Genomic DNA, 13,181 nt, shown 5'->3' on the forward strand with positions numbered 1-13,181 from the left:
ATACATTTCCTCAGGATTTACTTGCCCATAGACTAATGACCTATATAATCACTGTACCCAAAACAGCATGGTTCAGCTTTGAAGCTTTAAATGGTGCTTAGTGAGTATGGGTTTGCACTCCAGGTGACATATTTCAAAAGAATTGTGTGCTATATAACTTTCAAATGTACAGGACATTTTTACATACATACAAGGACTTTAGGAAAGTCATCTAAGCATGTCAATTGAACTAATTATTATTTTCATAGAAAAAAAATCAGCAATCATTTTTTTTTTATAAACTAAGAAATTGTTGTTATCTTTTTTGGGGAAACATTATACTTTCTCCAGTTTTGAACAAAGATATGTGCGTAAAATAAGACAGATTAATTTTCCACTTATCATCAGTTTCTTTTGATGTTTTACATTAAAATTGTGATCATCGTTCCAATAGAAATTTGTGCAAGTGAACTTGATATTATCATATCAAGGACAATAAAAGATCAACTGCAGACAGTATAATTAACATTTATGAATTGAACCTTTGCAGATGAGAAAGCAAATTCCACCATAATGTGTTTGAACATTACCCTAAACATAATTTAACTTACAACACTGGTTGTTTCACATCTCTTTCAAATGAAATGCAGACTTGGTGAAAACTGATGCCTCAACAATAATAGTAGAATAACACTGGAGGGTAAAGTTTTGTGAACGTGTCTCATGAAGGCATGCAAATTGGAGATCAGCTGATAGTTAGATCGGTTTTGCCTGAGTGCTGAACGTCAAAACAGCCAACCTTCTGGGCAGGAGCATTTTCAAGGACTTTTTAAATGGGGACACTGCACGATGTGTCAATGTGATGCTGAAAAATGAAGCCGTGGCCAGTTGCACTTTTTCCAGATGGTATTGTACATAATCTGATGGTACTTTTCTGTGTTCATACTACAGTTCCAGTGATTGTGACAAGATCCCAACAACACTGGTTAAAATGAAGCTCCAAACTATGACAGTCTCCACTGTGTTTTATGGTTGTCAACACTCACTGTTGTACCTGTCAATGACCTTCTCCATAAATAATGAAAATTATATGACATGAAAATTTGATTCAATTCAGTTCTTGTATAATTTGGCATACCTCAGACTTTTCTTACTGTTTTGCTTCTGATCAGAAGTCCTGAGTAATCTGTTTTGTTTTACTTCCTTAAGAACGGTTTCTTGACAGTCACGCTTCCAGTGATTAGGTCTTCATGTTGCCACTTCCCTACTGTCGTCTTACCATTTTGTATCAAAGAGGCATAGGTTTTAGTTGTTTGTTTATTTTGTAAGAACAAGAAAACATCATCATTATCATCATCATTTATTTATATAGCACTTTAAAAACACACCTGGTAGACCAAAGTACAAATATAAAGATAGTAATACAATAGGAAAAACCAAACATAGCAATAAAATTAATAAAAATGTCAGTTGCCCCAGAGTTAAAAGCCAGGGAATAAAAATCTGGACTTAAAAACTGGCACTGCAGGGCTCGCAAAATCGCTAGCCCGACGTGCCGGGGCTAGCGATTTTTCCAGTCGGGCTACCAAAATCTATCTCAGCCCTGCCCGTCGGCCTATCGTAGGAAGGAAAAATATATGTCAATGCTTTTGCATTCTTTCGGAAATGTAGCTGGGTAATTATGTCATTGGCATCGGTGAGCCACTGTCAATATGTGACATATTGAAATCGTGTTTGAATTTGCGCTTGTTTTTTGCTTTCACTTTGTAATCGCGTGAACTGTGTATAGAGAGCGACAGCACTGATTGGTGAGTGACAATAATTTGCGCACCAATTCCTCTGACATCGTCTTATCAATCGTTAGCTTACTATGCAAACATGACAAGTGAAATCTCCCGCAGCAAGCTTAAACATGTGAGAGGTTGATCGCGCAGAGAATTGCTGAGCATTATGTGAGTGCCTGTGTAAAAGCAGCAGGATATATATTTTAGTTCTGCTGAGCCAAATACGACAGGTCAGGGTGAAGAAGTGACAGCCAAAGAAAAGCTTACCACAAAACGGAAAAGTTATGACAAATCAGACTATAAGGCAAAAAGAAAGTGCAGCTTTATGGTTTCATGGACAAAAGAATTTCTGTGGCTACAATATGACGAGCTAAATAACCAGAGCTGCACATAAGTGGTCCGCAGGTGCGCATTCGCTGTCAAAATAAAAAACGCGCACAAGATAAGAAGTTGCAAAGCGTGTTTGCGTACATAGGATTTTCTGGAGGAGGACAGACATTTGTTTAGAACTCATAAAGATGTTGAAGAAGCTCCTTTTAAGCAATTACTTTGGTGTTTCTCCACCTCCAAAGAAATGTCAGAGGGAGTTCGAACCATAAAAGAAGCGCGTATTCTCAGAAAAGTGGTTGCAGGAGGTGAGCTGGCTTCAAACAAATGATGAACGCACAGAGATGTGGTGCAGAATGTGCCGTGAAAATCCCACTCTAGCGGACAAAAACAGTGCCTTTTATATGGACGCAAACGCGCGTTGCAACTTCTTATCTGGTGCGCGTCTTTTATTTTGACAGCGAATGCGCACATGCGGACCACTTATGTGCACCCGTGTAAATAACATAATGTTCTGCCGGGTGTGTTGTTGGTTTTCCCTCGATTTCTGAGTCGACAAGCGCCTTTGTTACTGGGACCAGTAATTTTAAGAAGGGCCCCCTTTAGAACCCATGAGAAATGCAAGAAATGCATTATTGCTCAGTCTGCAATATCTTTCCCAGAACAAACACCAATTGCAAATAACATACTAAAAATAAACCTGAAAAATCTGTTTAGAACAGCGTACTATGTTGCAAAGAGTGAACTACCACTGGCAAAATTTAGCAGTCTTTGCAAACTTCAAAAAGCAAAGGGCCTAGATCTTGGTTCCACTTACCTCTTACCCGTGACTTCAGTGGAAATTTCAAATTCAGGATCTGACACAGACTGATTCATGTCCTACACAGTTCTTACAAGTTCATAGAAATTTCTGTTCAGTTAGAACCAAGTATTTGAGTTGATGATTGTAATTTTTATACAGTGTTGTAATTTGTGTTTCAACAATTTTTTGATTAATGTTTTGTTTCCGTTACAATATTATACTTTAATGTATAATATTGTAACGGAAACAAAACAGGAAACAAAATATCAATCAAAAAATTGCTCTCTTTTTTATTCGGGCTACTTAAATTTATTTTGGGCTACCAAAAACTGAAGAGTCTCTGCCCGAAGGGCTACCAGGGATTTTGAAATTTTGCGAGTCCTGCACTGATGTAACTTGTCTAATATGGAGAGGAAGATTATTGGAGGCATCGGAGCCGCAATAGAGAACGCTCGGTCTATGCCGTGCACAATCTCAAGAAACTGCTTTTGGGAAGCCCTGGAATAATTACGGGGTACAATAAGTCCGGTGTTTACATTGTAAAAACAGCTGGCTGCTTTATCAGGGGGTCAGAACTGAGTGTGAACTGAACTTCACAGGGTCCTTCTTTTAGAGGTTTCTCAGGTTAAAAAAATGTTGGAACGATTATGCCTCTTCTTTCTGAAAATTACTCAGGACTCTTGGGTAGAAGCCCCTGGTACTTCTATGTTCTTGTGCTATTTCTTGCTGATGTTGCCATATGCCAGGATTGCCTCATTTATCACATCTGAGGTCTCCTGCTTCTTGTCAGGCACTACTATGTGTGGTTGGTCAGCCAGCAGTTGCTTCTCTGGCTAAAACTCAAGTTCCTGTTGCTTTGAAATACTTCTCATTGATTCTCCTATCAGGACTGGGGAATTTCTTGTCCACATGCAGCACAGACGTTCATGTACACTATCCTAGCCACTTGGTTGTGCTTCTCATGTACTCAGTCGAACTTTCTCTTACATACTGCCGCTATATGTTGGACTATCTAAGGGACACCTTTGCACAACCTGCAGCTTGGGTCCTGCTGGCTGCTCTTTGGTTTCGAGATATCTGCTACTTCCTCTATCTGTTGATGGTATGTCTCAAGGAAGGGCTTGGTCTTCCATGATACTTCCTCATCACCATCTGTCTTCAGTTGATTTCTGGGGTCATCTTCCCGATGTATTTGCAGATGCTCTGTGTTTCATTCTGGATTGTGTCTCTAACCCTCACCCTCACTCTTCCTATCATTGAGCTGGCTTCTCAGGACATTACCTTCTACAGCTGTTTGGCTGTGGCTGACCTTCATGGGTCTTTATCTTGGCTCACATCAGGGATATGCAGGTACTTGTAGCTGTTCCTTATGTCCACTATCTCCTGTTTTTGAAAACATTCAGCCACATTATCCAGCCCAAATGGCATTCATATGTCCTCGCTCTAGAGCCTTTTGCATTGGAGCAGTAAATCGATGTCTTGCTTGTTCCTGGCATACATCTTAACGTCAGCTTTGTACAGGAGATGGCTGATGGTCACTCCACTCCTGAATCAGTATACACTCTTAGTGACAAGCTGGCTTAGGGGGTTGAGGCCTATGCAAAACAGCAATGGGGACACTGCATCACCTTGTTATCTTCTGCAGTTAATGGTGATTTGTATGATTGCCTTGGAGATGGCCATGGAATATCCAAAGATGATGCACTTTTTACTTTTTGTTTGTTTGTTGTTGTTGTTTTTTTTACTTTTAATGTGTTTGAACCTGGTGGCATGATTCTAAGCAGGTGGGTTCTAGGAGTTTTCATCTCAGTTTCCACTCTAATTTTAACTCATTGAATAGCTGGCTTGGTTTTAGAGCCTGTTCGTACCACACATGACTCCCTTTCAATTCTTCCACCATTAACTGTGAGCACTCAGTTATCATCGTCACATAATAGGCTGCATATCAAAGTTCCCTGCAAAGTTCATGTACTCCCTTATCAGCTCTTGGAAACAATATGACTTCTCCTGGGTGACTGAGTTGCAAAATGGGATTACAGGTGATCAGTAGATTCAAGCACTATGAGGATTATTGAGAGCTACCATGCCATTGTTTATGATTAATGTTTGATTAAAATTTGTGACTTATACAGTACCGACAAAGAGTGCACATTTGCTTATCAGTGCAAATGTACACTCTGTGCACTTATCAGATAAAGCAAAAGATCATAAACTTGTTTCAACCCAGGCTTGTGCTTATAATAAGCCCTCACTTTGACTTTCCAGAACCATAGAGTAACATCTCTGTTTTATTGGGCAACCATGAGACTGGTTCTCCCCAATCCAGGACTGGATCTCAGGATCCCAAACTATGAGGAACTGGAAAAGATGGAAAAGGAAGATGGTGACAGACCCAAATGGGATAACAAAGTTCAATACATTTTAACATGTGTGGGCTTCTGTGTAGGGATTGGGAATGTGTGGCGATTCCCTTACTTGTGTCAAACCCACGGAGGAGGTAAGGCCAGAAGAAAACAGTAAAGCATCGCATTATTTCTGTCTCCAATTACAGTATTGTCATTTTTTATTGCAGTGTTATAGAGGTTCGTGGGTATGTTGCTTTTAAACATTTTCCTGAATTAGAAAGAATTAGAAAATAGTTTTAAAAGTCTATTTTCTAAGTTTCTAGGAAACTTAGTGGAAGCTTTGGAAATTAATACTTGACATTTGGAAGTGTCTGAATCACAACAAAGCTACATTATGATATTTATTTTAAACATTGTCAATAGAAATAAGCTACAAACAATTTAATGAATGGGACAAACTGTTGTCAAGATACATTTGGGAAGGTAAAAGGCCCTGAATTAGATTGGCTAAAGGAAAAGGGGGTGGGCCCTTACTTCTCTCAATGATCGTTATTGGGCAGCAAACATAATGTTTGATAAATTAAAGCTACGTTTTAATTGAAGCAAAAATTATACAGTGTATTAAAGATTTTTATTAGAGCTTTATTTTAAGCTGTGACCTTTTCCTTCAAAAAAGCAATAATAATAATAATTTTTTAAATTCATGGAAAACAGAAACAAACATTAGCTTTGACTCCACCACTGATCTCCACCAGTCTTGGCTTGAAAGCCCACAAAAACTGTCAGTGTCATGTACTTGCTGTGGCAATGCCATCTCAGAAATCAAGAGTTTATTCTATGATAACAGTGGTGTTGCTTGAACAACAATTGCCCTTCTGCACATGTACAAAAGTCATGTGTGTCGGTGGCTGTCTAATTCATGCACACTCTAGCATTGTTCAGTAACAAAGAAACACATTCACTTCCAAAAATAAAACCTGCAAAAGAAAGAGAAAAAAAAAAAAAGGGGGGGGGGGGGGGGGGGGGCATTTTTAAAAGCCACTTTTACAAATTCAAGTATTAATGTCACTGATCTCCCAGCAAGCCCCTGACAGTTTTTGTTAAACTGCTGGTTGCAGCTCACCAATCTACACCACTGCTGAAAATATGAACCGTGCTCCCACTCTCTTTGAGATATCTATCTTTGTGTATATATTTTTCATAGGTGACTATGGGATCTCATAATTATCTGGAATTTTCTGAATGGGCGTTTAGAGCCGTTACATGTATATCACATGTATAACATATCAATGTTCACACATGGAACAGCTGATAAATGGTAAATGGCCTGTATTTATATAGCGCTTTACTAGTCCCTAAGGACCTCAAAGCGCTTTACACTACATTCAGTCATCCACCCATTCACACACTGGTGATGGCAAGCTACATTGTAGCCACAGCTGCCCTGGGGCGCACTGACAGAGGCGAGGCTGCCAGACACTGACGCCACCGGGCCCTTTTACCACCACCAGTAGGCAATGGGTGAAGTGTCTTGCCCAAGGACACTACGACCGAGACTGTCAGAGCCGGGGCTCGAACCGGCAACCTTCCGATTACAAGACGAACTGCAACTCTTGAGCCACGATCGCCCGCATAAACCAGCCCAGCTCAGATTTGATTGCATCTGACTTCCAAACCTTATTCCACTACTAAGTATCTAAGTATGTGAGGTATTGCAAACACCTCTGACTGTCTAATTGTGCTGCTGATCAACATGTTCCAGGTGCCTTTTTGATTCCTTACATCATCCTGCTGGTGCTAGAAGGAATGCCCCTTCTGCTGTTGGAGTTTGGCATTGGCCAGCGACTCAGGAAAGGCAGTGTGGGCGTGTGGAGGGCCATCAACCCCTATCTGACTGGTGTTGGTAAGTAACGGCCTCTACAACCACATACACAAGGAACAAATGGGAGAATTATCGGTACTACAGGAACACAAAGTTGTTAATGAAAGCTTGGTGCTGTGTAAATGTGATGTTTGATAATGATCCTTTCCTACAGGTATTGCTTCCATGCTGGTCTCTTTATTGATTGGCCTGTACTACAACACCTTAATAGCCTGGATCATGTTGTATCTCTTTAATTCCTTTCAAGGCCCGCTGCCTTGGACCCAGTGTCCTCTCAATGACAACCGAACAGGTAGCTGAAAAGACACAAGCACATACTTAGAACCTGTTAGTCTCCAATATCTAACCACAAGTGTTGACTTTTATGCATTTTCAGGCTTTATATCCGAGTGTCAGCAGAGCTCCACAGTGGATTATTACTTTTACAGAGTCACTCTGAATGCTTCTGCCTCAATAACAGACTCTGGAGGACTCCAGTGGCCCATAGTGATCTGTCTGTTAGCTGCCTGGACAGTCATCTGTATCTGCTACATACGGGGGATCAGTACTTCAGGAAAGGTTTACTGAACTTTTTTTCAAAAACAAGCATTGCTTAATCAGTCTTATTGCTGTTATTTGACAATTTGTCATATCTTTTCATGACCTCAGGCAGTGTACGTTACAGCACTCTTGCCTTACGTAGTGTTGGCCATCTTCCTGATCAGAGGACTGACTCTTAAAGGAGCCATGAACGGAGTGAAGTACCTGTTCACACCAGATGTGTGTGTTTCAAAGTTCTATCATAAATATACATCATGTAACATTGTGTAAATATCTTAATACAAAGCTACATTACACTGTGTGTCTCACCCTTGCAGGTGGATGAGCTGATGAACCCAACAACCTGGTTGGATGCAGGTGCCCAGGTCTTTTATGCCTTTAGTTTAGCATGGGGAGGCCTGATCTCCTTCTCAAGCTACAACCCTGTCCAGTAAGACTTCTAAAGAAAGGCTTATATTTTCTGATAATCTAGATCAGATCTCTAATCCCCAGTTTCTGGGCTGCCTTTCCTCATAACAGCCACCCCTCAAGATTCTCACCATTTAAAGCAATGCATTATCAGGGACTGCAACATCTAGTCCTTTTACTGAATGTATCACTACATGACTGTTACAGTAAGATTCGACTCACTTCTATTTTTACTTTCTTTCGCCAAGCAACAACTGCATGCAAGATGCGGTGATGCTGACTATTACAACTGGCCTCACCTCAATCTATGCTGCCACAGTCACCTACACCGTCATTGGCTTCAGGGCCACTGACAAATATGACACCTGTATCAGTGAGTGAGTAAAGCTTATTTTAAGGCTTTGAAAAAGTTTGCTACATAATTTTAGTAAATGTCACTAAACTTGCTGACTAGGACTTTAAAAACCTTTTGAAAAATTTGGAACTTTTGAAAAATTATTCTCATTTTTCTTGCAAAAAACAAAAATTCGAGCTTTAGCACAACAAAAATTATTAACTGGTATATGTGTATATGTATGAAAAATGGACAGCTTGTTTATGAAGAGTTGAGCATTTTCATCATTGACATCTTGATTGGAAAAAAAAGATTTAAAAAAGTGCCACAGCTATCGCCATCTGGTGGCTTTTTTTTATAGAATGCAGCGTTAAGGCCCTTCCATATTTGCTTAATTTTTCTAACCTAGATTTGTCAGTGTTTGTAATATTTAAGATTCCTAAATTAACTTTCTTATGTTTTTCTTTTTCATCTTTAGTTAAAAATCTAAAAAAGGTTATTTGCATAACTAAGGTACACTCCTGTAATTACTATTCTCATCTGTAATGTCTTCTTAGAAACATCAGGATGTTACTAAATGGATTTGAACTCCCTGAAGACAGCATCACTGCCAGCAACTACAATGCAGCCCTTCATCATCTGAACAGCTCCAATCCGGATACTGTTTTTGGACTGGACATTAAAACCTGTGACATGCAGAAACTCCTCAGTGAGGTGCCTATTTTAATGAAAATCTATCAAACTCCCATTTCCCATTTTTATTCTAATCTGCATTGCGTTTGTTCAGGGAGTGGAGGGAACAGGTCTGGCCTTTATTGTCTTCACAGAGGCCATTACCAAAATGCCGGGTTCCCCAGCCTGGTCTGTCCTGTTTTTTATCATGCTTCTCTGCCTTGGACTCTCAACACTTTTTGGCAACATCGAAGGAGTCGTAGTCCCTTTGAAAGACTTGAATTTATTTCCTAAAAAATGGCCCCAAGAGGCACTGACAGGTATTCTGTTTCAAAGACTAAACAATCAACATGTCGGCCTGCAACCCCAATGTTAACACAAGCTCCCTTGTTTTCATGTCTTTCAGGAGTAACGTGTCTTGTATCCTTCATCATCTGTCTCCTGTTTGCACAGCAGTCAGGCCTTTATTGGGTAACTCTCTTCGATAACTTTGCTGGATCAATCCCACTGCTGACCATTGGCCTGACTGAGATGATAGCTGTTGTTTACATCTATGGCATTGACAGGTTAGTGCACAAAGTTTATGTATTTTTAGATAACATTGTATTATATAAAGCAGCCACACATCTGTAAAATCAGGAACACGATGTCCTGTAACCTTGTACAATCAAGCTGTCATCAATCTTTATTCGGTGCATTTAGCACAGTTGGATAACAATTAAATATTTAAGAGCCTATGTTATGCTCATTTCCAGCTCCAACTTTTATTATTTGTAGCTTTGCACAATCCACTGTTTAAAAGCATTTCTCATTCAGCCTATATTTGTCTTTGGTGCAGTCCCACCCTCTTTTTATGCCCTTTAAAACAACTTCCTTCTGATTGACTGCCCCTCCTAAACATAACATGTGAATAACATGTGTGCAGAGTTTCTTTGCTCACAGCCAGAGCCGTGTGCCTGAGATGATAGTTATCCTTTCTCGCTCAACTTTTCATAAGAGCAGAACCAGGGATCATTTGTACACATGCTGACCTCATCATTTGAAACTTTGTCCATCCAACACTGCAGACTGTAAAGGTCCCTTTAAAGCAATCACCTTGCACATTGCTTCTACAGGTTCTAACTTTAATGTTTACTGATCTTTATATTGGTTCTACTTTAATATGAGTCTATTTACTTTTTGTTCTTTCATTTTTGTTTTTGTTTTATTTAAATAAAGTTATAATTTCATGAATTAAATCAAGTTTCATTTCATGAAAACCCTCTTGTGTGACAGGTTCAATGAAGACATCAAGTTCATGATTGGAAAGAAGCCTTGCATCTTCTGGCAGATTTCCCTGAGATTCACCAGCCCTCTCATCCTCCTGGTCATTTTAGTTTTCTACCTGGTGACTCAAACCCAACAAGAACTCACCTATTTAGTCTGGGACCCCGACTACGTGAGTTCACAAAGACCACTTCTTCTAAAAATCTGTGAAATCTGAAAAGAAAAAGAAAAAGAAAAAAAATCAACATTATCTCTCAGAATCAGCTGTTTTTGTTTTATGTTATTTTACCACATTTAATGAAGAAATTTCATTTTTATCTGCATAATATAAAAAAAAACCCCTCCAGATTTTTATTGTCAGACAGCAGGACAGGTTTACAGGTTGTTTTGATGGATTGAAGCGGGGAGTTGACAGCTATTGCAAAGCTGCAATAACTCCTTCAACTCTCCTGTTGGGTTCAAAATGTTCAGGAAGCCTCGCCCTGTTGGTTTCATCAACAGCGGCTGAAACAGAGGTGTTGGGTTGGCGTGTCGGGTTGGAGGGTTGAGTCAAACAAATTATATTTCCATCCAGCCTAACTTTATGGCACCAACTGAAGTTCACAGGCTCATGATGACCAGCTGGAAACTCCCTATTTTAATGATATCATGACTATCAAGGTGGCACATGGCTTTTTTAAATGTGCTTTTATTGTAGTACAGAAAAAAGTTAGCTGATTCTGAGGGATTTAGGTGGGGGAGGGGCCCCTCATTGAATTTTTCCATATATTTGCAATAGTTGCTTGTGTGAAGTTTAAACAGTAATGAAAACATGCCGGCTTGTTTGCTCATTGTGCTGTTTTATGGTTTGCAGGACGAATTTCCAACTCTGGCATCAGTACCTTACCCTTCATGGATCAATGTGGTCATCTTTGTTTTGGCAGGAATTCCCAGTCTGGTGGTGCCTGTCTATGCCTTGTGCAGGCTGTTTTTTGTACGCTGCAAGAAAAAGATGAAGCCAGAGAAAGACATTAATCAGATATAAACAATTGCCTAAACAAGTCAGGCAAAAATATTTTATTTTGTCTAATAAAGGAAAAGTTATTTAAATTCAGTGTCAGCATCAGAAGCGTCGTGTCTCTTTCATCAGTGCACTTTTGTCATGGTGGGGATCAAATGTAACATATTTTGACATGTGAATACATATTTAAGTAAGCTTTGCCATTAGATTATTGTTGAGTTATTGGAGGATTAGTTCATTTAACTGCTCAGTAGAGGTGTATGGATGGATGGATGGATGGATGGATGGATGCCGAATGCATTGCAGAAGCATATTCATACCAGCAGGTGGCAGAAACCAGCCGTGTGGAACTGTATCAATTTGAAGACAAGGGAATAAAAGATAGTCACCAAATGTTTGAAAAAGACTTGATCCTTATTTTTAAATACTCAGACATCAAAGAATCCGATGACTGCAACATTTAATAACTATAACTGAAAATTATGAACTAAATTTACTGACCTTTGAATATGTCTATGCTTGACAGGTGGTGATGTCACTTCTCCCGGGAAAAGAGAAGCAGTTTGGATATATCCACTAATTAAACATAACTTAAATTAGTGAATATATAATAATTAAGGTGTTTCAGGTGCAAACTGCACTTGTTATCAAGCACATTATTATCTTACCACCACATCAAAATTGCACCTCCAGCTCATGGACTAAATGTGGCACTCCCCTTTATGATCCAAAGGAACAGCAAATTATTGTAAGTTCACATAGGCTGTCTTCATGTTTCCACTCTGCGCTTTGCCTATTAAAAATGTTCTGTCATAAAAATCTATTTTTATGATGACCCGTGATGAAGGCGTGATGTCGAAATGCGCAGGTCAGGCAGTAAAATAGTTCTTTGTTAGTGCTTCAGTTGCTCCTTCAGACTTTATTCTGTCCTCCTTGCACCCTGGATGTAGGCCAGAAACCTCTATTTGGCTCCTACAATAGGACTGACACATGAATATATATAACACTGATGGGGCAGTTTAGTAACGCCCAACTTGTTTGGCTTTTGACCGGAGCACTTGAATTAAAATCGGCGCAGAGTCAGCCAGTGAAAGAAACTTCACACATAATATCTGAGACACCGTTGGCTGGATTTGTTTTTTGCTCTTTTCAATGCATAAGCGGACATCGCTGCTTAATATGACCATAATATAGGAAATGGGACAGCTTTGGTGTGCTTGATTAGGAATGAATGTTAGCAATATCAGAGAGAGCTAGAGACAGCAATCAAGCCTGTATCTAAGAATAAAAATCTGCAACACAAGGATTCATGACGTGACGTCGGAAATGTCAACTGGCCAGGAGAAAGAAAACACTTCACAAAATCATATTTGAGGAAGGAAGAGTGTGGATTTGCAGTTTAAACCTCAACCTGAGTTCACAGGTACAGGTAAGAAATGTGGACACAAATTATTATTGACTTTTATGTCTGGAAAAAATGCCATTAATGGTAAAATGTATCAAAAACATAATTTGATTAGATCGACTTTCATCCCTTAGGTTTGCGTACTAGAGCAAACCTAAGGTTTCTCAAACTAGAGCACAGAAAGACCCGGTAACCTTTTCACTCATTTTGCAAGAAGATTGTATGCGAGAACAATGTTTGATTAGCTGTTCGGCACAACTCTCCTGATGTCTCTCCCACCCTGTATCCGATTGCTCTGATGTAGGTCAGTGTAGCAGAGAAAAGCATCACCAGGTTATCCATTAATTCAAGTGTCAGCACACTCCCATTCTGCGAGAGGGAGGTAAAACCACTAAATCACCCTGGCAAGTGTTTTCACCAAACTTCCTGCTGGTTGG

General features: G+C 39.6%; 1 protein-coding gene across 1 annotated transcript; it reads left to right on the forward strand.

Moving 5' to 3' along the window:
• The first annotated feature begins 5,193 nt into the window (after positions 1–5,193).
• On the forward strand, positions 5,194–11,363 carry LOC102791714 (sodium-dependent neutral amino acid transporter B(0)AT1-like). The gene is made up of 12 exons (XM_006795190.3): positions 5,194–5,389; positions 7,000–7,140; positions 7,274–7,411; positions 7,496–7,677; positions 7,768–7,878; positions 7,977–8,089; positions 8,316–8,444; positions 8,959–9,115; positions 9,189–9,393; positions 9,480–9,639; positions 10,349–10,511; positions 11,193–11,363. The coding sequence occupies exons 1-12, from the start codon at positions 5,194–5,196 to the stop codon at positions 11,361–11,363; spliced, it is 1,866 nt and encodes a 621-aa protein (XP_006795253.2).
• Positions 11,364–13,181: the final 1,818 nt, after the last annotated feature.

The sequence above is a fragment of the Neolamprologus brichardi genome, chromosome 22, assembly GCF_056152115.1.
Source record: "Neolamprologus brichardi isolate AB-2024 chromosome 22, ASM5615211v1, whole genome shotgun sequence".
NCBI lineage: Eukaryota > Metazoa > Chordata > Actinopteri > Cichliformes > Cichlidae > Neolamprologus > Neolamprologus brichardi.